Source organism: Camelus ferus, chromosome 19 (assembly GCF_009834535.1).
Source record: "Camelus ferus isolate YT-003-E chromosome 19, BCGSAC_Cfer_1.0, whole genome shotgun sequence".
Lineage (NCBI taxonomy): Eukaryota > Metazoa > Chordata > Mammalia > Artiodactyla > Camelidae > Camelus > Camelus ferus.
The window spans coordinates 15244033-15267445 of NC_045714.1; the positions used below are offsets into that span (position 1 = coordinate 15244033).

At 63.6% G+C, this 23413-nt stretch overlaps 3 protein-coding genes across 14 annotated transcripts in view; 1 reads left to right on the forward strand and 2 right to left on the reverse strand.

Moving 5' to 3' along the window:
• Nucleotides 1-5738, forward strand: part of DNAJC5 (DnaJ heat shock protein family (Hsp40) member C5) — a 30002-nt gene extending 24264 nt beyond the window's left edge. The window contains exons 3-6 of one of the 2 annotated variants that reach the window (XR_004313038.1): nt 490-703; nt 1084-1255; nt 1339-1412; nt 1672-5738. Coding sequence is in view for 1 of the 2 variants with exons in the window: in XM_032461622.1 (XP_032317513.1) it covers nt 490-703; nt 1084-1255; nt 1672-1775 (490 nt within the window). In the remaining variant the exon portion in view is untranslated. The remainder of the gene's footprint in view (nt 1-489; nt 704-1083; nt 1256-1338; nt 1413-1671) is intronic. The other variant, XM_032461622.1, reaches the window with a different exon arrangement.
• Nucleotides 5739-7009: 1271 nt separating this feature from the next.
• Nucleotides 7010-10126, reverse strand: LOC116658030. The gene is made up of 3 exons (XM_032462336.1): nt 10037-10126; nt 9134-9270; nt 7010-8357 (listed from the first exon to the last, which is right to left on the reverse strand). Exons 1-3 carry the CDS (start codon nt 10124-10126, stop codon nt 7706-7708), a joined length of 879 nt encoding a protein of 292 aa, XP_032318227.1. The 3' UTR covers nt 7010-7705.
• Nucleotides 10127-11282: 1156 nt separating this feature from the next.
• UCKL1 (uridine-cytidine kinase 1 like 1) lies at nt 11283-23284 on the reverse strand. 11 transcript variants are annotated; one of them, XM_032461632.1, is made up of 15 exons: nt 23122-23279; nt 17244-17431; nt 16839-16945; nt 16452-16622; nt 16303-16374; nt 15185-15374; nt 15033-15094; nt 13213-13232; nt 12533-12631; nt 12372-12465; nt 12217-12279; nt 12017-12139; nt 11777-11884; nt 11555-11711; nt 11283-11474 (listed from the first exon to the last, which is right to left on the reverse strand). In XM_032461632.1, exons 1-15 carry the CDS (start codon nt 23232-23234, stop codon nt 11395-11397), a joined length of 1647 nt encoding a protein of 548 aa, XP_032317523.1. In that variant the 5' UTR covers nt 23235-23279; the 3' UTR covers nt 11283-11394. The 11 variants fall into 11 exon arrangements, 10 of the variants coding, with proteins under 10 accessions (XP_032317523.1, XP_032317524.1, XP_032317520.1 ...); XM_032461633.1 differs by lacking the exon at nt 13213-13232 and adding an exon at nt 14407-14423; XM_032461629.1 differs by having other exon boundaries at nt 17244-17434.
• Between the last annotated feature and the right edge of the window lie 129 nt (nt 23285-23413).

A 23413-nucleotide genomic window follows, 5' to 3' on the forward strand; every position in this document is an offset into this window, starting at 1 on the left:
ATTGCTACCTGAATGCTTTCTTGGCAACAAAAAACAGCGCTTTGGATAACGCGAACTCTACCCTGGAGCAGGCAGCTCCTCGGGAGCAGGTCATGCCGAGCTGCGAGTGCCAGCTGTGGGAGGCAGATGTCACCGGTCATCCAGGACGTACTTCTCCTCTGGGTCCTCTGCGTTGTTTCCTTGTCAGACATATTGTGTTGCTCCCCTGGCGACTGCAGTGAGCGGCTGGGATGCTGAGGGCAGCAGCCCGGTTCACCCCGGCGCTGGTGGAAGTTCTCAGATGGAGCAGGGCGGGCCGGGCCGGGCCGGGCACATGCTCCTCCGCAGGCACGCTGGGCCAGGAGGTGGGCCTGGAACACTCGCAGAGACTCCTCTTGACCCCGGCGTGCTCGAGTTCTTCGGGGAGTTGGGAAGCAAGACGGTGGCGGGTAAATGTTTCTTCTGCCAGGTGAACTCGAGTGCGGGACCAAGAGATGGTTTTGTTTGCAGAAAACTGGCCTTGAAGTACCACCCAGACAAGAACCCCGATAACCCGGAGGCCGCGGAGAAGTTCAAGGAGATCAACAGCGCCCATGCCATCCTGACGGACGCCACGAAGAGAAACATCTACGACAAGTACGGCTCGCTGGGGCTGTACGTGGCCGAGCAGTTCGGGGAGGAGAACGTCAACACCTACTTCGTGCTCTCCAGCTGGTGGGCCAAGGTGAGGGCGCCGGCTCGGGCGGCACCTTGCCCCGCATGAGGCCCGGTCCCGGCGGTCGAGGTGGGTGGGCTGCCGGCAGGGGCCACAGCGCGGGGTCTGCGCTGGGCGGTGGCACAGGCATCACTGTGAGTCTGAGGAGACGTAGAGTCAGGAGGCCTCCACGGGAGCCTGAGGGGACGTAGAGTCGGGGGGCCCTCCCTCCACGGTGCTCTGGGCGGGTCTAGCTCGTCACTGGGCAGGACTCGTCCGAAGCGTCCAGCTGGGGTGCCTTCTGACGTGCGGCGCCTCTGGATCCCGGGGTGGGGCAGAGCTCGTTCGCCCTCGCGGGGCGGGCAGGGGCGCCCCGGCCTGGGCAGCACAGCCAGCGCCTGTCCCCCCAGGCCCTGTTCGTCGTCTGCGGGCTCCTCACCTGCTGCTACTGCTGCTGCTGCCTGTGCTGCTGCTTCAACTGCTGCTGCGGGAAGTGCAAGCCGCGGGCGCCCGAGGGCGAGGAGCCCGAGTTCTACGTGTCCCCCGAGGACCTGGAGGCGCAGCTGCAGTCTGATGAGCGGGGTGAGTGCCGCCGCCCGGCCCAGTGTGCGCGTGGGGCGCGGCCGGAGCGGGCCCTGAACGTGTGCACCCGTCTCGTCAAACAGGAGGGCACTGACACTGGGCCGGGAGTGTTTGTGGTGGCAGCTGGGCCCGTTGAGGTGTGACGTGGAGCCTGGAGGTAACAGCAGATGCAGAGGCTGTCCCCACCGCGAACTGTGGTAGCCGTAGTTACGAGGGACCGGATAGGTGGGGAGGGGCCCAGGGCCGAGGCCACGGAGGAAGGTTGTGTGGGGTGAAGGTCGCAGTAGCCTCTCCCCTCTGAGCGCTTGCCCTGCGACCTCTGACCCCAGTAGAGCCAGCAGGCAGCCGAGGTGTCACTTGGGCGGCACCGGGGCTGCTGGCTGGGCCTCATGCCTCGCGCGTGTGCTTGCTTGCAGAGGCCACAGACACGCCAGTCGTCATCCAGCCGGCGTCCGCCACAGAGACCACCCAGCTCACGGCCGACTCCCACCCCAGCTACCACACCGATGGGTTCAATTAAGTCCAGGAGGAGCTGTGATTAGAGGATAAGTCAGTACCCGGCCACTCAACCTTAGAATCATGAACTGTAGTCACAGAGATGGGGCGGGCGCTGCCCTGGCCCTGGAGGGGCCGCGCCAGCCTGCCTCTGTGCCCGCCCGTCCGTCGACCCCCGACACGTGAAGTGCGTAGCATGCAGTATTTAAAGCAGTTTAGCTACGGTCTTCTTCTTCTGTTGTTTTCCTTTTTTAATAGCATGTGTGGGGTTATGTTCCATGTCTGTCTGTGTTGTGGGCGTCCTGGGGCCACGGACCACATTCACCGGACCGGGAGCTGCCTCAGGGCTTGGTCAGGTTGTTGCTGTGGGTTGTCGGCCTCGTGGCCGAATGGGCCCTCCGTTCCCATGTGTTCAGGGGCCTGAGGCAGGCAGGCGCTGCCTGGCGGCGGCTGTGGACTCAGCCTCCTGCCTTCTGCTCACTGACTGTGTGACCACCAGCAGGGGCTCTGGACTCACCTGCCAGGAGGGAGCTGGGCCTACCCGCCCTGCCAACAGCACTTCCATGGCATCCGTATTGAGGACAGTTTTGTGAGATCTGGTCACCTCGTTTGTTTGGCCTTGTGGCAGGGTGCTTCCCGTTTGGGTTTGTTGTGGACAGCGTAGGAGGCTCTCCTGGTCCTGAGACCACATTCCCTGCCCATGTCTGACCTGAGGCCCCTGTCCTTCAAGTGTGCCCTCGCCAGGCGTGGGAAGGTTCCTGCACTTTCCAACGGCCCCGAGCTGGGTTGACAGGCCCTCCCGGCAGCCTCCACCCTCCCCTTCCCCTCATCTCCTCCACATTCCTTCAGGCCCCCCGGCCTTGTATCTGTGTTTGGACCTCTAAGAACCACAGATGGTAGCAGTGGCCCAATACATGGGAGGCAAAGGAGCTAAGGGTCCAGGTTGCTGGTGGTGAGGGGCTGCCCGGCCCTCCCCTCTGCGCTTTCCTTTCCTTCGCCTGCTCCCTTTGGCCATTGGGCAGGTGGTTTAGGCAGAGCTGGAGATAGCAGGTTGGCAGAGGAAGGACCAGCTGGACCAAAGGCACACTCTGGGCTAGAGGGTCGGGTCCCCAGGAGGCCCTGGTGCCCCTGGGCTCGGTAGCCAGCAGCCTGACCACGGAAGCCCCTCTCACTGTCTCAGTAGCACCTTTTATGCAGTGTCAGAAGCCAGCCTTGTCTGCGTCCAGGCCTGTGGGTGGTGCCCCTGCTGGAAGGACCTGGAGACCTGGCTGCGGCGGGGTGACTCCCTGCTCGACTTGCACCGGGCACTGGAGACCCACGGTGCCCGAGTGGGCCTAGTTTCCGCAGAACGCACCTTGTGGCTACTGGGCTCCTGAATGTCCCCTGGGGGCACAGGGAGGGGCCGCCCACGTGCTGGTAGGACGCACCAGGACCCCTTCCCGAAGCACTGCCTCCGTTCTCCCGCGGCCCTTGTGCTCAGAAAGCCTCTGTGTGGGGGTGCCCGGCCGGCTCGGGCAGGCGGCAGGGCTGCGGGCACTTGTTGGTACCATGTTGTTTTGGTTTTCGCCTGTGAAAGAGACGGTGAAGACAGGCAGTGAGGGGCGAGTGTGCACTGATGCTAACTGAGAGGTAGTCTAAAGCCAGGCCTCGCGAGAGGAAGAAGTCCACAGCTTGACCCGCCCTGAGACAGAGAGGAGGCCAGACAGTCCCAGCACTTCAGCCTGAGGTGCAGGCCCTCGTCAGCTTCCTGCTGTTTCTGGAAGTAACTTAGGAAATGAGTTGTTTCTCCCCAGGGTGGCCAAGAGCCAAGGTCAGAGCTTGGGCTGCAGGTGGGAGCCGCCGTGCTGCTGCCTTGTGGCCAGAGGACTCAAGGCCTGTTCCACACGCCAGGGCCCCCGGCCGGGTGTCCGTCAGTCACAGAATCTTACTGGTCATTTCCTAGAAACGTCAGGCTTCCCTGGAGGCCAGAGTGGGAAGCCCTTCTGAAGGGGCACGTCTGGAATTTTGTTGAGCCCAGTCCCGTGGAATCTCTGAGAAGCTAAGTGAATCATGGCAGTGATGCTGACAGTCCCCAGGTGACAGCAGTGGCAGCTCGAGGCTGGAGTCCGGGGTCTGGGCAGGTCTGGACCCCCCCCACCACCACCACCACCACACACACACTCTCCTGACCCTGAAGCGTCTCCACTTTGGTGGTCGGGAGGCAGGAGCCCTTTCCAAGTTTCTACCGGATGCACTTCCAGGCCCTCCTCTTGACCGAAGACCCAAGTCCCTGGTCAGCTTCCCTTTTCCCTGTGTGGTCCACCTGTTTGCCTGGTGCAGAGTGTTCTCTGAAAGGGCGCCCCCATTCGTGTGCTAGGTGGGAACCACCCTCTGTCTGCTGTGGCGGGAACAGGCACTCGTTGGCCCTCACTCTCGGGCTGTCCCCTGTGGCCAGAGCTGGGTGCACCACCAGGCACCAGGGGGGTCCAGCCTGCTCTGACCACCTGCGGCCTAAGGTGTGGGAGAGGCCTGCGCCACCCGAGGGCAGCTGCTGGTGTGTTGGTGTCAGTCCGCTCAGTGGTGTGGTCTTTTCTTGTCTTCCTTTGGCTTTATTCTGTTTTCAAACTGCTTTAGATATTACCGCTCACACGCGAGCCTTCCTGCTTCTCTAGTCAGTCAAGCAGCCAGCACCGCTGGAACCTGGCGGTGGGAGCACACTGGGCTTGGTCACGAGGCTCCCTGAGAAGGCCCTGCCGGGACGGTCTTGCACGTTCTAACTGCGAGCGGTCTGTTCCAGGTGGGCTTGTGCCTGGGGAGAGCCCGCCGCTGCAGCTGGCGGTCCAGGGAGACGTGCAGCCTCCTCGGCACCTGGTGAGGCCACCAGTACGTGGGGCGGGCGCTGGCACGCAGGCTCTCCCTGGAGGGGCCAGGCTCTGCGTGGGCAGAGCTGGGGGGCCCGTCCGTCCTGCCCTGGCCCTCAGCATGGCCTGCCGGGGGCTTGCGTGTGGGGTGTGGAAAGTGACCGGTCTCATTCCTTTCTCTGTATTCTGAGCTGTGAGCCCGTGTGACACAAGACTTCCCTGTTTGTTTTGCTATTTGGTTGTGAATCATCGCCTGTGAAATTGGCAAAAGCTCCTTCTTCCTGTCCTTTCAAGCACGGCTGGCGTCTGAGCTGTGGGTGTGGGCAGTGTGTGTACATATGTGTATATGTATATAGCGCAGCAGGCGTGACTGCTGCTGTCCAGGTGAAACAACAGGTGCAGTGACAGTTGGCTCCAGAACGGCCCCTGGTTTCTTGACGAGCCAGGCAGGAGCGGGTCTCGGCAAGCTCCCCACCAGGTGCTCGGAAGGAAACCAGCCTGTTGTGCGCCTGGAATGGGGGTGGATGGCCGGGCCAGTGCCTGAGTGTGCCATGGCAGCCTCCCCTGCTGGTGTCTGCCTCTCCAGGTTAGGGTGCAGGGCTGCCCAGGTGGTGACTGTCTGTCACAGGGGCCACACCCATCCCTGGGGGCCTCTGCCATGCTCACCTGACCCAGAGGTGTGTCCCCCATGACACTCAGAGGTGGCTGAAAACCCCTCCTTCCCTTGAAACATTATAACCAATTTTCTGAGCATCAGGTACAATCAGTGACAAAGCTACGTTCTAAAGGGGCTTCTGTCCTGACTGCAGATCCACCCTGGAGGGGTCCCCGGGGAGGAAGGGCTGGGCCTGGGGTCCTTCGGGCAGCAGCTCTTAGTTGATTTTGTCCCCCTAGAAAGTGGGACGATGTTCTGAACCAGGAAGGCAGTTTACACTGAATGTACACGTGTGAGAAACTCCAGTGCAGGTGCAGGGACAGCAGTCGTCCGTGTGCTGGTTTCGTCCTGCTGCTGGGACCCAACCTCCACCCCGAGCCCATGCACACCTGGGGCCGGCTCGGGGCGCGGTGGTCTCCTGTGGTGATCGTCCCTTGTGTCTGGATGTTGACCTGTAATGAAGATGACTTGTAAAATAAATGTTTTCACTGCAGACCAGCTGTGTGTCTCATCAGGGGCCCCCACGCAATCCTGTTTTGGGGGGTCTTGCAGTCTGGGGGCGGCTGACCCTAGAGGCCCTCCTGAGTCCCTTGGGGGGCTGGGACTTAGCTCCCACCTGCCTGGTCCGAGTGTGGACTGGGCCCCTCCCCTTTGGTCTGTTTTCACCTCCATTTTCTAACCGTGACTGGAGGGAAGAAAGCAGCGGGTGAGCTGTGAGAGCCCCAGGCCTCGGGCAACTGGGACCATGGGTTCGAGTCCTCCTGGGAGGGACATGGCCAGCGAGACAGTGGCCAGCACTGCTGGTTCCGCTGTCCCCTCCTGTCCTCCTGCCTTAGCCCCTGGGAACCACCCCACTCGCTTCCTGCCTGCTGCCCGTGAGCAGTTTGTCCAGGTGGAGGAGCAGGGCTGCAGCTGGAGCAGCACACTGGCCTTGGGCCTGCCCTGTGCTGGCAGCACGAAGTCGGGAAGGGGTGACAGCAGAGGGCACCCGGTGTAGGCTGGCCAGCTTTTCTGCCCCTCGGGCAGCTCCACCCATGTCCAGCTCTGCTCCTGGTCATTCGGAGGCAGGCTTCCCTGGTTGTCCCTCTGCCTGCTCCCCCCTTGGCATCGGTGTGGAGTGTGCTCAGGTCCTCATGCATGGACACTGCTGTTCTGTCTTCCTGGGTCATCTCCAAGCCAGTGCTGGCCCAGGGCTGCACCCTGGCATCTCCCAGGTAGGGCCCACCCTCCCACCTGGCCCCTGGGGGTTCTGCGAGTCACCTCCCCCTACCACCTTGATGGCAGGGAGAGAGAAGCAGGGAACAGTCTTGGCCCAGCAGGGCACCCTTGGACACGGTGGAAGCCTGGGGTGTCTGGCAGGACTGGACGTGCCTTTGTGTCTCTGAGACAGGCTGGATCCAGCCTTGAGCTCTTACAAGAGGCACCACCTGGGCCCCCGCGGTTCACGTCCAGCCACATGTGCCCATCTGCACACATCGGGGTGGATCTGGAGCTGACGCGGGGCTCAGGCCCAGGAACCCTGGCAGCTGACTCAGGAGGCTTGTAGGTCTGACCACCCGGCCCCACAGGGTTGTGGACAGTAGGTACCTCCAGAAAAACCAAGCCCAGGTTGCAGGTGCCACCTTCAACACCCTTTGAGGTCTGTACCCCGCCTCAGATGGGGGTGCTGGGTCTTCCTTCTTGGTCCTAGCTAAGGGCAAGGCAGAAATGTTTGGGGGAAAAAAAGCAGAAAAAAAAAACAGAATAATGTAACAAGCACCTTGAAACTCTTTATTCAGACATCACAAACACGAAGTAACTGAGGTTTTTCATAAAACATTGGCAGCTCTCTCCCAGGTCGAAGTGGCCCCAGCATCTCAGTCCAGTTCTGTCCATGGTCTTAACCACGCCCACCGGTCTCGGCATCTATTAAATAACATGTTCCACTGATTTCTAAGCTTTTACGTAAATCGTACTACGCTCAGTCACTGAGGGTTCATTCAGTGTAGGGTTTTTTAAAAAATCCATGCGGCTACATCTAGGTCCAGTTAATTTGCTTTAATTTCTGTACAGCACAGATCGCGTGAATTAACCACAAGCGGCTGATGGACTGTGCTGGTTGAGGACGCAGGTGGGTTTCAGTTCTGGCTGGTGAAGCACGCTGCCCTGCCCTCGCGGGGGCTGCAGCTGGGCAGGATCTGGAAGCCCCTCCACTCCCCCTTCCCACCTCCCTGCCAGTCCTCAGGTGCTTTCCTTGTTGTTTTTCTTAATCAGCGTCCATGCTTATTTTCACTGTTTTCGTTATGAGGTGCTTACAGAGAAACAGAATGTCACACCACGCCTTACTCATGGACATTCAGGGTGGTGGGCAGCAGCACCTCCTCCCTTCCTGGCCCTGGTTTAGGGGGGCCGAGGGCGTGGCCGAACGGCGCTTGTGGACGATTGCGAACGTCCGCCCCGCGCCCCCTGCCCTCCCGTGACCTAGGCTCCTGGTTGCGGTCGCGTTCGCCCGCTGCCGGCAGGTCCTCTGTGCACGCCGGCCCGGCCCCGGCCCCGCAGGCATCCGGGCGCGCAGGGCGTGGCCACAAGGAGGAGCGGGGCTGTTGTGAGAGCGTGGACGGCGGCAGCTGACGAGCCCACCCCCATCCGGCGGCCCTGGCGGAGGTGATTAGCATCCAGGTGGACCAACGGGGTCAGGTGAGGGTCAGGTGAGCGCGAGGCCGCGCTGGGTGGGCTCCCCGCCCGCAGCAGGACCCAGCAGCCTGGGGCCTGTCCCAGCGGGGAGCAGTCCTGGGGCTGCGGGGTTCCAATGACGCCTGAGCGGACCCCGTGGGAAGCCGCGTCCTGGCCCCGCGCTGCACCACCCCGCGGCAGCGTCGGAAGCGTCAGGGGCGCTTTATTCCAGAAGCTGGAGGGGCGGGGGCAGGCGTCCGGGGTCTTGCTCTGGGAAACCCGGCAGCGACTCGGTGAGACGGCGCGGTGGGGAGAGCGGGCCGGACGGGGAACCGGGGAGCCCCGGCCCACGAGAGTGAGCTTGGTGTCACCTCCCTGCACGCGAAGCGGCCCAGCTGGCGAGTGCTCGTACCCTCCGCCGGTCGGGCTCGGGGCCCCTAAGACTCCGGGCTGTCTTGTCCTGGTGGGAGGGACCCGTCGCTGTGGGGCGGCCCCTGTCCCCAGCCCACCCGGCCACCTACCCACTCCAAGTCCCAGGCACTAGGCCCCCTGCCTGCCTCAGGGAGATCCCCTGCTTGGCACCTGATTTCAGCTGCCGATTTCCTAGGCCTCCAGGAGTCCCAGAGGCAGTACCCCCCAGCGCCCCAGACCACGGCTCCCTCCACCGCTGTCCGCTTGCCCCAGCCCCCAGCGCGGGCCCCTTTCTGTCCAGGTGTGAGGTGGCCCAGCGGGCCTGGCCCGGGTCACGCTTGCCTGGGCTCTGCTTGTGCAGGGCCTGGGGGGAGCGCGGTAGCAGTTGGGGGGGAGTCGGAGCCAGTCCCAGCACCCGCCCCCCCGACACATGATGTGGGGGTGGTTCTAGGCCCCCTCAGCTGGAATCCGGTTGGTGACCACATACGCCAAAGGCCCAGCCATCACCAGGCGCCCCAGCGGATGTGTCACTGCTGAAGTCGCCATTGCTCCCAACCCAGTCCCTCCTCGGGCCCCCTCCTGTGGTCACAGACCTAGAACCCCGAGAAGCCTGTCTGACCTAAGCAGGGCTACAATCCATCTGCTGCCCCCTGCTCTGTTGCTTCACACCTCTGAATCCGCTGCCCCTCCCCTCCTGCTGCCTCCACACCCTCAGCTTGACCTGGGAGAGCCTGAACCGCTCCAGCCTGTTGCATGGTCCGTGGCTGCCTCCTGCCCCAGGCCTGGCCCAGGGACCTGTGTGGTCACCCTTTTCCCGGGACTCACCCTGGAGTGCTTCGGGCTGCAACGGCTGGGGCCCAAAAATACAGGGTCTTGCAGGTGCTTCCTGACCCCAGGTGGCCCAGCGAGGCACCGTGACAGGCAGGGCAGAGTCCTTCCTCAGGCCACACCAACCTCCAGCCCTACTGCTGACCTGCTTAAGTACCTGTGACAGTTGCCCCATGGCAGCTGCTGCTGGAAAAGGGGCAGCACCTCGTGGGCTGACGAACCTGAGATTGACCCCGACACACCATTCTCAGGTCAGACAGTCCTGGAGGCACTGCCCTGGGGCAGCTGACCCGTCAGCAGGCATGTTCCTCCTTGAAAACCCTCAACCCTGAGTCACAGGAGCTTCCGGACAAGTGAGGGAGGGGCTTAGGTCTGCATCCCGCCCACTTGGGAGGCTCCCAGGAGGCCTCCAGGCCACACCTCAGACTGGCACCCAAAGGAGCCCAGGTGCCCAAAAGGCCCAGGCGACCACACGGGGCCGCTGGTCCATTCCAGCCTTGGAGCAGTCTGCCAGAGGTTCCTGGGGGTGGGCTCATCTGTCCCTGGAGGGCACACCACTCGTCTTCTCAGACTGGAAGCCCCTGACGTCTCCAGCTGCCGTGTTCACCGCCGTTCCCAAGAAAGTCTTGGACCTTAGATCCTGGTCCTGTTTCTGGGCCTGGGAGGCTCCCTGGGATTGGTCGAATTGCCTCTCCTCCCGGTGGCACCCCAAAGATGCTCCCTCAGAGCTGTTTGGAAGGTGACCCACTTCCACCACCCCATGGGGTCCTGGCAGGAAATGGCCCAAGAACTCCCGTAAGCTGTGACCTCGTCTGACGAGAGAGCCCCAGCCTGAGGGGGCAGGGCTCTGCCCTAGGCCACCACTGACCCTCAAGAAGAGGGAGGAAGCTCTCTCCCCACCCTCCAGAGGCTGGTGGCTGAGTGGGGTGCGGGCAACTGGGCCCTCTCCTTCCGGGCCAGAGGGCCTCGCTCACGCGCGTCCATGGACATGTGCTGGGGGCTGTGGCACAAGCTTGTGCACGTGTGGGTTTGACTGATTCTCTGGGAGCCGGTCAGCCTCTAGCTGGACTCAGGGGGGCCCTCCCAGGAATGACCTAGCCCCTGCCGGCTCCTCATGAACTGTTTGCCCCATCTCTCACCTGGGAAGATCGGACTGGACAGAATGGCATCGTCCCCACCTGAGCTGGCCCGGCCTGCAGCAGCCTCCAGGCTCCAGGCGCACACACAAGAATGAATGAGTGAATGGGGGCCCTGGAGATGTGGGAGAGGGTCCACTCACCAGGTTGGGGAGGAGAGGCCCCTCCTGCTGATGTCGGCCAGTGTTGCTCCTCTGACCCTGGTGCCCGGCCACCTCTTGGATAAGCTCCCGCCTTTATCTGCTGTCCTTGGCCTGGCCCCAACCCAGTGACTTCCTGTCCCCGCCCCACGACACGACCAGCTTTTCCATGACATGGCCTTTGTGAGTTGGGGGAAAAGGAGACCAGTGGGGCAGGAAAGGGGCAAGAGCTGGGCTGCGAGGCGGAGGAGGAGGGAGATTGAGGGCATCTGCCAGCCCCACTGCGGCAGCCCGGAGTGCACACCTAGCCAGGCCCGCCAGCGTCCTTGCACTCGCGGGGTGCCCTCGCCCAGAGCAGTGACGGCAGGGCCGGACGTTGTTTCTGACCCTGAGCAGTGTGGCTGGCTCACTCAGGCCCTGGCCAGCTCCCCTGCAACTAGGGTTCCTGCCGGGGGCCAAGACCAGTTCCTCACTCCCCCTACAGCCGCCCATGCGCCGATTTCCGCCCCCACCCCCATGGGACAGACACGTGGTGGTGAGGAGGGGGAAGTGGCTGTGGAGGCTGCTGACATCTTTTGAGACCCGGAGCCCAAGTTCCGGGCTAGCTGGCCAGGAGCAGAGCCCAGAGCTGCAGGCCCTGAGCCTGGGCTGCAAGGAGTCAAATACAAGACCAGGAGCACCTGTTGTGCTGGGAGGAGGGCAGGGCCCAGCAGAGGCCAGGCTCCTCGATCCCTCCCTCCCCACGGTGGCCTCACAGCCCTAGCGGGCACTGCAAGCCCAGGTCCCAGGCAGGATAGCACTCCAGGGCCCCAGCCAACCCATCACAGCTTCACTTTCAACAGTTTTATTTCACAAAATGTATAGACAAGCTACATTGGCAACACCTTTTTTAATTAAAATAAGTCATCTCTGCTCTGTAAGCTCCAGGAGGCAGGAGGTGGGTGGGTGGGTGGGGGTGGGGTGAGAAGGCTCCAACGGGGCACTAACCAGCGGAGCCCCCTTCCTCCTCATCACTGCCGTCGGGGACGGCGTCAGTCCCGAAGTAGCGGTCGCCAAAGTTCCCTGAGGGAAGAGGCAGGTCCTTGTGGTGGGGATGCAGCCCACCCCCCCGGAGCGCCCCTGCCTGGACCGGGCAGCCTCACCGATGCCAGGGATGATGCGGAAGAGATCGTTGACACGCTTGTCCACCGCCGTGGTGATGATCCTCACGCGTGGGAATGCGTAGGCCACCGAGTGGACACCCATCTCCGCCATGAGCAGCGACAGCAGGAAGATCTTGTCCTCAGGCACGTCGTGGTCCTGCGCAGCCAGGGAGTGAGCCCCGCCCAGCTGCTGCCCAGTCCCCCTCCCCCTCCGCCACTCACCAGGAGCACCCGCACCGCCATCATGGCCGCAGCGCCGGTGGACACGGTGCAGTCCATCAGGATAACGTGGTCATCGCTAATGTCCTTGGGGAGCCGCAGGTAGTGGAGCTGCGGGCGGCCACAGGGTCAGAGCCCAAACCAAAGGCCGCACCTTGGGCTGCCAGTGCCCCTACCCCCTTCTCTTCCCCGCCCCTGCCATGCCCTCATGCCCAGGACCACAACGCCTGTATGCGGCCCCACCTCGGGCTCCCCGGTGAGCTGGTTGGTCTGGATGAGAATGGTACCGATGCGCACATCCTTGCACACGGCCCGCAGCGCGGGTTCCATGGTCTCTCCCGCCCGCAGGATGGACACACCTGTGATCTGGGGAGCACGGGGCTGAGCTGGCGGACCACCCTTCTTGCCTCCCCAGACCCACCCCCAGGCTAAGCCGCTGGTACCTGCTTCCCGGCATAGCACTTGCCCGCGTAGTCTTGCCCTTGTGGGGTCTGAACCACGCAGTCCTGCAACAGAGCGGAAGGAAGTGGTGAGCCTGGAGCGCACTCCCCCAACTCCCGGAGCCCCCAGCGCCTCCCGGCCCCTGCCTGCCGCACACCTGGAAGGGCAGGAAGGAGAGTGCGTGCTCGATGAGCAGCCGCATCAACCTCTTGGAGTAGAAGATGAACTCATCACGGCTGGTCTCCTTGTCCCTGGGGGCCACCATGGGTTCAGCGAAGGGCCAGAGCCGCCCACCCCGCCCCGCAGGAGGGCCCTCACCTGATGATGGTGTGCATGCCCCGCACCTGCGGCGTGCTTTTGAGGACACTCAGCGTCCGGGGCAGGGGGTGGCACTGGTGCGCCGAGGCTAGCGCAGCCCTGGGGACACAGACCGATGGGGAACTCAAGAAGGTATGTCTTCTCCCCAAGCCCCGTCCTCCCACTGTGGGCTGTGGGGGGTGATTGTGGTGGGAACAGCGGGTGTGTGGCTGGTCTGGAGGGAGGGCCCCACCCCGAGATGCCCTCCCCCTTAACAGCCAGGCAAAGGTTAAAGGACACAGTGGGAGACAGAGCAGCTGACCATTAGACAGAAAGCAGGGGCTGTGGTGTGAGCCTCCCCTCTCCACCGGGTCCAGATCCCCTCCTGCAGGACTTGGCAGTGGGAGGGCTCAGACGTCGGATGAACCTCAGCCCCCAAGATGGGCAGCTGGTCCCCACCTCAGGACACCTCTCCCTGGGGAAACAGCTGAGCACTGGGGCCAAGCCCCACCTACCCCTTCCCCCCAGGTGATGCTTGAGCCCCTCAGGAAGGGGCAAAGCTGGCCTAGTGCCCCTGCTGCCAGGGCCTGGGGGGAGCAGGAGGAGGAGCTGGGGGTGGGGGGGAGGGGCCTGCAGGCGAGGCCAGGCACACAGCGCAGGGACAGGCAGGCGGCACCACGACCAGAGCACTCTGTCCTCACATATCCCAGCGCAGCTTCCTCTGCTCGCCAGGTGAAGAGATGAAGAGGAGGTTCGGGGAGGGAACAGGGCAGGAAACCCAAGGGTTTACAGAAAAGAGGAAAGAAGAAAGAGAAAAGACCATTCAGCAGGGAGCATCGGTGGTCCCCATGGCCACTGCCGGCCTGAGGAAGAGCAGAGCAGGTAGCAGGTGGCGGGGAGACGCCTCCAGCCTTCGCCCCAGTGGGCGCCAGCGAGCCGACACCACGCTGCCCAGCGGGCCCCCGCCCGCCCACCCGCCAGCACTTCCGGGGGCTGAGCGGGGCGGGTGGCCGCTGGTCACCACTTCCTTGGCTGACCAGAGAAAGGAAACTGAAGCTGGCTATGTGGAGGTGTTTTCTCGAGTTTGAAACCCTGGAAATTTTTTCTCAGAACAAAGGCTTCCAGAGGACCTGTTGTGACAAGACTTGCAAGTGCCCTGGTCTGGCGAGAGCTGAGCAGGGACTCATGCCAGGGCAGGTAGCTGGAGGGGCCGGCAACCGGCCTAGAGGCATTTCCAACACCGCACGAGCTCTGGGGCTCAGTCTGGCACTTTCCAAGTCCACAGAGGGTGCCGGCTGAGGGCAGGTCACTCATGCTGACCTCCGTGTGGGGACAGGTGCTCACCCGCCTCGTGGCAGGACGTAGATGCAGCCCCAGGGCTCCGAGGCCGCCCTGCCACCCACAGCTCCTCCTTGCCTCTGCGCCTCAGCTCCAGGGCCAGGGCGGCCAGGAGGCCTGTGGCTAGGGCCTCACCACCGCCTGGGGGAGTAAAGACTGGCCTCTCAGACCAAGTAGAGTTGCTGCAGACCCAGGCTCTCTGGCTACTGATAGACATGCCTGTGGCCACCACCCTGGGGACCCAGCAGTGCTGGCTCAGGGCAGCTGTGCCCTCAGGCCAGACCCCATACAACCAGCCCCAAGTTAGGCAAGAGCCTTCAAAGAGATCCCACCGGGCTAGGGTCAGGGTGCTATGTGACCTCAGGCAAGTCCCTTAACCTCCCTGGGCCTTAATTTCCTCAACTGCTGGCAAGGACAGGTGGAAGCAGTGGTGGAGGGGGTAGATGTGGTGGGAGGGGAACTGCCTGCCTGCCTGCCTGGGTGACAACCCAGACTCTGAGCTCCCTGTGGACGTTGGAAATGCCTCTGTCCATGTGGACAGGTGTGGGAAGTCTTACCTGACACTGAGCTCACGCTGCGGCAGCAACACAGGGAGACACAAGGGAACGGGGCGGGCATCAGTGACGGCAGCACTGCTCACCTCACGGTCACCAGACAGCACAGCCAGTCGCCACCGTGTGCCTCGGCCAGCCAGGCCACCCCCACCCAGAAATGGACAAGCCACAGCCCCACGGGGGAGCCAGGACCCCCGGGGCTGTATTCTGCAGGCCGCAGGCACCCCATGAGGAAGCCTGTCCAGAGCAGTGGGCAGTGCCCATGGCTGGCCCCGGGTGTGTGGCCTCCCAGGATGCTCGAGACATGGGACTCAGCACCAAACCCAACCGTCGCCCAGAAGGGCTGGGAGGGACAGGGAGGACAGGGAGGACAGGGGCATACCCCCCTGCACAAGGCCCAGCTCAGGCTGGGAGTGCAGGAGACATCTCTGTGCCCCCTGCTTCCTCAGGCAGCCCAGCAGCCTCTGGCGGCACAAAGGGCCAGGGGCCGGCAGGTAACAGGGCTGACAATGGAGGGCCAGCCTGTGGCAGGGGACAGTAACTGCAGGGGCTGCATGAGCCGTGTGGCTATGGGCGGTGACAGTAGGGGGGTGGGCCACAGCGGTGGGGGGACTCGGCGACTGGCTCACCTCCTCCAGCTGGCTGTGCACATGCTGCACAATGAGGTCGATGGCCACCGTGTTTCCGCTCCCTGAGGCGGGGCAGGATGGGACGGGGTGGGGGCGGTGAGGTTTGGCCCCACCCCACCCCCCGCACCCACACCGGCGGGCCCACAGCTCACCCCGGGGCACCACAATGTCCGCCACGCGCATGGTGGGCTGGATGTACTGGTCAAAGGCTGGCTTCACAAACTTGTTGTACTGCTTGATGACACCCTCGATGTCCCGGCCCCGCTCGCTGATATCTCGGCGCAGCCGCCGCACAAGGCGGATGTCAGAGTCCGTGTCCACAAAGATCTTCATGTCCAGGAGCTGGAGAGGGGCGAGTCACTGGGGGCCCGGCATGAGGGGCTCCAAGGCCCTGACACCAGCAGGGCCAGCATGGGCCACACGGGACCCCCTCCTGCAGGGCTGGCTGTGATGGCCGGGAGCAGACTGGGCCCCCGGGGCACCTCACAGGACTGGACGGTGCTGTCTGCACGTGTGGTGTGGACAGTGGTGGCTGTGCGTGGTGTGCCTGGGTGCTGTCTGCAGGGGCTTCAGTCAAAGAACACCAGTTGTACGCAGGCTGCCAGGACACTGCTGCCTGGGGAGCTGCCATCCGTGTGAGTTCACTTGTGGGCGCTCACAAACTCCAGGGGTCTGGGGGCCTGGTCCCTCCCACCACACCCACAGGGCAGTTCTCAGGCCTGGTGAGCGCAGGGCCTCCTGGCCCCACACTCAGCACACGGCAGGTGACGCCTGAAGGGGCCGTGTCGGGCGGCAGGGGCCACTGTGCCTGAGCACAAACTCAGAGCCAGCACAAGGAACGAGAACAGGAGCATGGCTGGCAAAGGCCTCCCTGGGGCCTCGGCGGGGCCGGAGAGGGCGCCTCCTGGGGCATGGCCTGGCCGGCAGCCTGCCACACCTGGAGCAGCTGCCCAGAGCCTCGCAGGGGACAGGATGCCCGCAAAGGCAGCATAGACATGGGAGGCTGCTCCGTCCCACACAAGAACGCATGCGTGGGCAAGTGAAGCCTCTCCCACCGACATCGCTTTGACCTTGGTGACCACGCTGACCCCAGGAAACAGCAGCAAAAACAGGGATGAGAAGGGGTGAGCGAGAATCAGGAGAGGCCACTTCTCACCTGACGCTGGGACGACAGCACAGCACAGGGACAGGACACGTGGCTGGGGCCCACCCGCAGGAGGCAAGTTTAGGGCGAGTCCTACAGGAGGACCAGGGGCCAGGCAGGACCCACCTCCAGCAGCGTCTTGTCAGCAAAGGCCATGATGCCCTCAAAGATGATGACATTTGCACCGTAGAGCGTTTTCTGCAAAGGAACCGCGTGTGTTGAGGCGGCTGCATGGCCCAGCACCAGCCCCATGCAGCCGGGCCCACGGAGCCTACCCAGTCCTTCTTCCGGCTGTGAGTGGTGAAGTCATAGATGGGCACCTTGACACTCTTGCCCTGCTTCAGCTTCTTGAGAGTGGAGATGATAAGGTCGAAGTCAAAGGCATCTGGGTGGTCAAAGTTGAAGTTGTTGTGGGCGGCCTGCTCCTGCTGCTGCCTGGTGAGCACCTGCGGTGGGGGGGGAGGCCAAGCAGCTACAGGGGGAGGAGCAGCAGCTGGAGGAGGAGGAGCACCTGCAGGGGAGGAGCAGCTGCAGGGGGAGGAGAAGCAGCTGGAGGAGGAGGAGCAGCTGCAGGAGGAGGAACAGCTGCAAGCTTAGGCCCCACATGGGGGCAGGAGCTGTGGGCCTCAGGGGCAGAGCTTGCCCAGGCGGGACATCCTCACCTTGTAGAAGGAGTCCATGGACAGCAAGACCACCCAGGGCACATCCAGGGCCTCGATGATCATTCTAGCTACAGTGGTCTTCCCAGAGGCACTGCCACCTCCCAGGCCTGTGGGAAGGGAGAGGAGACCCTGAGCAGAGTGTCCCCGGCCAGCCCCACAGACTGGTCCCAGGGGTGCCCGTCACCCAGCATGCTGCCTCTGCCCACAGGGACCAAACTGCCCTTTCCAACTAAGCCGCCAACCTCCCTCCCTCATGCCCCGGCCGACATCTGACCGGGGACCCAGGGCAGCGCAGGTCAGCAGAAACACTGGCCAGGGCGTCAGACAGTGGGCCCTGCCTGACCTGTCCGCTCAGATGTCAGGGCCAGCGGCAGCCTCAGCCGCACCCCCACCACCCGTGCTCACCGATGGCGAAGGCCTCCTTGGACTGTGTGCCATGCTCGTTGTACCAGGGCGGCCGCCCCGCCGTGTAGATGGTGCGCTTACTTGTGCGCAGCAGGGGCGGCTCAGACTTGCACTGGCTAGTGGTGCGCTTCCGGGGCGAGCGCCCAGCACCCACGGTGGGGAGGAGCCTGTCCAAGGATTCTGCGTTGCTGCTGCAGAGGAGGGGTACACACTCACCTTGACCCTGGGCCACCAGCCCACCACCACCCCATGCTGGGTCTGGCGTGACCGGTTCAGGCAATGCCCCCGCACAGGCACTGGCCTCGGCCAAAGTGAGCTGACCCAACTGGGGGCACAGGAACCCGGGGCTACCCAACCGCAGGGCTTATGGCCTCGGACTGTCACTGCCCACAAATCCAGAGGGACAGCAGTGACAATGGGGACACAGGGGGACTGGGCATCAGCTGGGCTGGGTAGGGCCCCTGCTGCCCCAGGAGACGAGAGATGGGCGCGCCCAGGACAGTCAAGGCCCCTTCGCACACAAGGACTGTGTTCCGTCCCAGCACACACTCTGGGCGGCCCTTCCGTTTCATAAGATCCAACCCTGCACCCTGTGGGCATGCAGGGAGAGGGGCTCCTGGAGAGAGGGGCCGCTGACAGGAGGGCTGAGCAGGCGGCAGCATGGACAGACCAGGAGGGAAACTTGGGGCTGGGAGACCAGGAGCAGCGCCTTGTAAACTCCAGGGAGAGGGGCAAAGGCCCCCAAAGGCCAGAGGGTGGGAAACAACATGGGAGAAGACCCCACCCGCGCCTGCACTCCCCATGCTGCATCACAGCTGAGCTGTGCTGACTCCTCTGTCAGTTTCTACCCCAAAGGGCATGGACGTGATTACCAGCCCAAGGCCTCAAACCCTGCAGGGACAGCGGGCTAAAAAGCCGACAGGTGGGCTGTGCTGGGAGGCTGGGACGCAGAGCTGGGCGTACAGGTGGCCGAGGGCCAGGGCAAGGTCAAGCAGCAGGCACTTCTAGCTGCCGCCTGAGAACGAGACTGGGCTGGTCACAGCATCAGCTTGCAGACCTGAACCAGAGGGTCCCCAGCAGGTGTGGCCACCACAGAGCCCCCGCAGGCTAGAAGACTGTGGGGAACCGGGGGGGCACCAGACAACCCTGGCAGGATGTGCATCCACCCACAGCTGCACGGAACACAAGCAGGAAAGCCCGAGAAGGCCCCGCACACAGGTGTTGAGTACGGGCAGGTGAGGTGCGATCCCGTTTACGTAAAGACCAGCGAGTGAAGGGTGCGCACCTGCACGCACGTGTATCTGAGTGCCTGTGAGAGATGGCTGTGCACGTGGAAGGCCAGAGGCAGACATGCCAGGGCCACCTTGGCTGCACAGACCTGGAACCAGGATCTTTGCCGTATCTGAGTATTTTACAAGCACACGCCCCTTCATCACCAAAAACCAAAGCAAGCCTCCGTCTGTCCTCGAAGCTCCTTGTCCCGCTGTCACCGCAACAGCCTGCAGCTGCAGCCAGGGCACCGGCTGCTTCAAACTTGACCTCAGGCAGACGCCCCACCAAAGGCAGGGCTAGCTCACCCAGGGTGTGACAGGCGCCTGGGATGGCCCGGGGACACCGATGCCCCTGCAGCACAATGCTCCCAGGGCTCCTAGCAGTTTCCAAAAGCTGGGAGGAGGGTGTCTGTATGCATATGTGTGTGGGGCGGGGAGCGGGGGCAGCAGGAGGAATTAGCTCAGGTCTAACACGTGACAAGTCACACCAGCAGCTCTCGAGGGCACGGAGGGCGATGTCAGCACAAGTGAAGGCAGAGAAAACCGGCCGTCCCGGGGGACAGAGGGCACTCGGCGGCCCGTCCTCATCATCGGGGCAGCGTGGAGAATAATTAGCCCGTCTGTGTGCTCCGCTTTGCCTCTGCGGCTCTGGAGGCAGCAATTACTCTACCGCGGAGCCAAGTGCAAACAACAGAGGGACACCAAGATGACTGCCACCCGCACCCTCCCTCCACCAAGCAGGAGGTGGACCGGGCACAAGAAGGGGTGTCTTCAGGCCGGGATGCACTCATCCCCCAACAGTGAGCCCCCCGCCAGTGGCCGCAGAAGCAGGGGATCACTGCTCTGCCCCAGAAGCCACAGTGAGCAGGCAAAAAAGGACAGGCCAGGCCTCTCTTCTGCCTCCTACTCCGGGAGGAGACACCAACACAGAAAACCGGGTTTGCAGAGGAGCCAGACCTCATCACCCCCACAGCCCGGCCCTTGTGCTGACCACACTCGCGCACAGCTGGGCTGCCCTGCAGGACGACGTGGGACCCAGGAGGCCTGAGGCTGGCGCTATTCCCGACCCCTGCTTTTCACCCGTCTGCAGGCCTGGACCCTCATGACGGCTCCCGGTCCTGCTGAGGTAACGACCACCGCCGCCACCAAGGACAGACTGACAGCCTGGGACAGACACCTTCTCAGAGAAGAGTGCCGTGCAATGGTGAGACTTGAAAGTAGGCGAGGGATGGCTTGAACAGAAACCCGCCCACTTGGGGCTTGTGGTGGCCCTGACCAGCATCAGGCCAGGTCTGCGGACAAGCCTAGCTCCACTGCCTTCTCCAAAGCCTGGTCTCTCTCCAGGAACAAAGCCACCCCGTGTCCTCAAAGTGAGCCTCTCCCCACTTTCATGAGACCACCTTCGAGATGGGAAAGTCACACAAGACCATGTCTCCCAGCTCACGATGCACAGGGTGCTGCTGGCCACGACGACAAAAAGTAATTTCAAACCAGAGGACTACAAGCACAAGAGACACAGGTCCGCCAGCACCTGACAGCCTCAAGCAAAGCCAGCCTTGCAGGCGGCAGGCCTGCCTGGCCCCCACGAGCACCTGCCCGTCCTGATGTCCACTAGACACAGTTCACCGGGCCGAGGCATCCTCACCGGGTGACAGCAGGCCTGCCACTCACCTGCCTTCTGTTCCAAGGCTCCAGCACCCCGAAACCCTGATGCCTGGGTAAGCTGGGGGACTGCTCATGACTGGGACGCCGGGGAGACCAGGACGGAGGAGCAATCCCAGGTGTGTGCAGGGGCATCACCACGCTGCCTCTCAGACCCACAGTGGCCCCGCAGGACAGCTCGGGAGCTCCGTTGTGTGGAGGAACCCTGTCTGGCAGAGAGCGCCTGCTGGGAGGCAGGGGGCCAACAGAGGAGAGGCCCCAGGAGCCCCTGAGCCGAAGGAACAGCACTTGGTGCTGGCCTCAGAGGCCAGGGCACAGGCATAAGAGGATCACCAGCGGGGGGCTGTGCGCTCGCCCGATATTAATAGCACTGACCCTGCTGCAGAGAATAGCCAGGCAGCCCTCGGGTGTGAACTGCCTTCCTGTGCTCGGGCTGGCCCACTGCCCGCTGAGGACCACTATGCCCCCTCCCAGAAAACCCTGGAGAAACCTCCAGGCCCCTGGCCTGCCAGCTGCAGGGCCAACCCCCCAGCCCCCACCAGTGGGACAGGGGACAGGGAATCTGAGGTGTCTCTTGGCCAAGCCAAGCTGAGTATCAGGGCTGAGCCGGGCACCCCCCTGCCCCCAGGTGCCTCCTAGAGGCATAAACAACCTGAAACTCTACCCTCTCCAGCCGAGAATAACTGCCTGCCCCACCCCCTCCACGTAAGCTCCAACACGTCCCCCTCCCCCAAGGCCTCCAGGCTCTGTGTTGAGCTGGGGACACAGCCACGCCCTAGTCTGGCCGCAGGGTCTGGCCGCCGGAGGAAGAGCAGGTCCTCAGGGTGGGCCGGGGCTGCAGGAGCTCCCCTCAAGTCCCAGGTCCCTGGCCCCCTCCCGTGATCAACCCATCCCACACGCCAGCTTCTCTTCGCGGCTTCCAACAACACTGAGATGGCTGGCAGGGGCTCAGGGGAGAAAGAATTCCACTTGAGTTTATACGCGGGAGGCACTCCTGGGAGCAGCCTCCCTGGCCGCCCAGGTAACAGGTACCTGGAGGCAGGACAGCCCATGAGAGCCTCTCCCCACACCCCTGGCCCTGGGCAGATGAACAGCGGACAAAACCTGTCCAGGGCAGGCCTGCAGAGAGGGGCCATGCAGCTTCTGCCTCGGCCTGACACCCAGTCCTGGGTTAGGGAAGTTTACCAGGTGAGTAAGATGGGGCCAGAGGGAGGAGGGAGGAGGGAGGAGCTGGCCCACTGGGGCCTGGGGGGGGTGGTGCGTCCCAGACTGGCTCAGGGACAGAGATATCAGGGCAGCTTTCTTAGAGCAGATAGAGAACTGGGGCCAGGCAGGAGGGGTGGGGTTGGGAGGCTGGAGCTCTCAAGGGGCTGAAACTGGCTCCAGGTACTTGCACTGCCCCCATCCTACCCCTGAACCGCCCCCCCCCCCCCCGCAGGATCCTCTCCTTCTCATTGCCCTGGGCAAATCCAGCCAGCCTCCCTTCACACCCACAGCGGGGTCTACCTGGACCACAGCAGGAGACAGCCTGAGGGGTGCACTGTCACCACCACTAGGTGCTCCACCAGAGCATCTAGTGCAAAGGGAGTCCGAGGTCTCTGTCCTCACGAGACTGACCTTCTAAAGGGGCCAGCAAACAAGGAACCAAGCAAGGTGGACTGACCATACCAGTGTGGCTGCAACCGCAGTCAGAACCGCAGCTCAGAGGCAGCTGCACTGACACCTGGACACTGACTGGAGCCGGCTCTGGACCCTTGGGGGCAAGCCAGGACTGTGAGAAGGGAGGTCACATGCTTGAGAAACATGGTGGAGAAGGCAGGGAACAACGTGTGGGAGATTTTCCCAGGACATCCTGAGGCAGTTCCAGGGCAGGCCTATGGGCCTCTGCAGAAAAGTGCTGTGGTCTCCACACACTGCCCACGAGTCCTGGCTCCCCACCTCCATCCGCTGGGGACCACGCTCTGAGGAGGGGATGGCCTCTGCCTCCCCACAACCATGGGGGCCCTGTGCCCACTAAGTAGCCTGTGCACAGGGCAGGGCCCAGACTGTAGCTGCCACCAGTCTGTCTTCGGGGAGTGCTTTTCTCAGGAGCTTATCTGGTCTCCAGCTCAAGCAAAGATTCTTTGAAACTGGCAGGTGTCAGACTCAGGACCTTCCTCTTCCACGCTGTCGCCTTGCGCCAGGCTCCCAGTCAGACTGGGGCTCACCGGAAGGGTGTGAGCCTGGAAGAACTCAAGACGCTCCTTCAGGCCCAGGGAGCCTCTTCCTGCCCGCAGCTCCTGGGGGAGAGCCGAGGCAGCAGTGCACCCTGCGATTCCAACCCCCACCATCCGGCCGCTCTGTGGGCGGGCAGCACTCAGAGTCCAGGCCAAAGCATTCACCAGGCGGGCTGGAAAGGTTTCCTTTGGCCCTACTCTGCAGCCACCACTGAGCCTGGCCTAAGGGACAGTTCAGATCCGGAAGCGAGGAGCCAGCCCTCACCTGAGCACTGCTCCGCGTTACCCTCTGGGGCCGAACCCTAAATGCTGCGAGCAGGAGCCGCCATCCCCGCCCCTTAACAACCTCACTTTTTTAAAAAGCCCCCAGGGCCTCGAGGGTCCCCGCGGGGCGGGCAGTCGGAAGGCACGGAAGGCGCCGCCCAGCATCACAACCCCTGGCCTCGGGTGGGGCAGGGGCAGGGGCAGGGCCGAGTCCATGCGGGTCCCGGAACAGACTGACCACTTGGGAGCTTCCGCCGGGCGCCCAAACCAGTCCCGGCGCTCACCGGCCCAGCACGCCGTCCGCTCGGGACAGACCAAGGCCCCGCGCAGGGCCTGCTCACGGGCCCCTTCCCACGGCCGTCCGCGAGGGCCGGCCCCTGCCAGGCCCTGCGGACCCTCCGCTGGTCCAGGCCCTGCTCATGGGGCCGCCCCTCCCACAGGACGCGAGGGGCGCGCCGCGCCTACCGGTCCTCGCACGCGGTCTCGGTCTTCCCCTCTGGCCGATTCGGCCCGTCTCCAGCCGCGGGGAGCGGCGAGGCCTGGCGGGGGGCGTCGGCCGAGGCCGGGGGCGCAGCCATGAGCTCGGGGGCCTCTCCGCGGGAGGGGCGGGGCGGGGCTCGGGGGCCGGCCGCGCAGGCTGCCGGGAGCTGTGGTTCAGCGCTCCGCGCCGAGCGCTCGCCAGAGGGCCCCGCGGACTACAAGTCCCGGGAGGCCGCGCTACGGCCATGGGAGAAAGGACCCCCAACCCGCGCTTTAC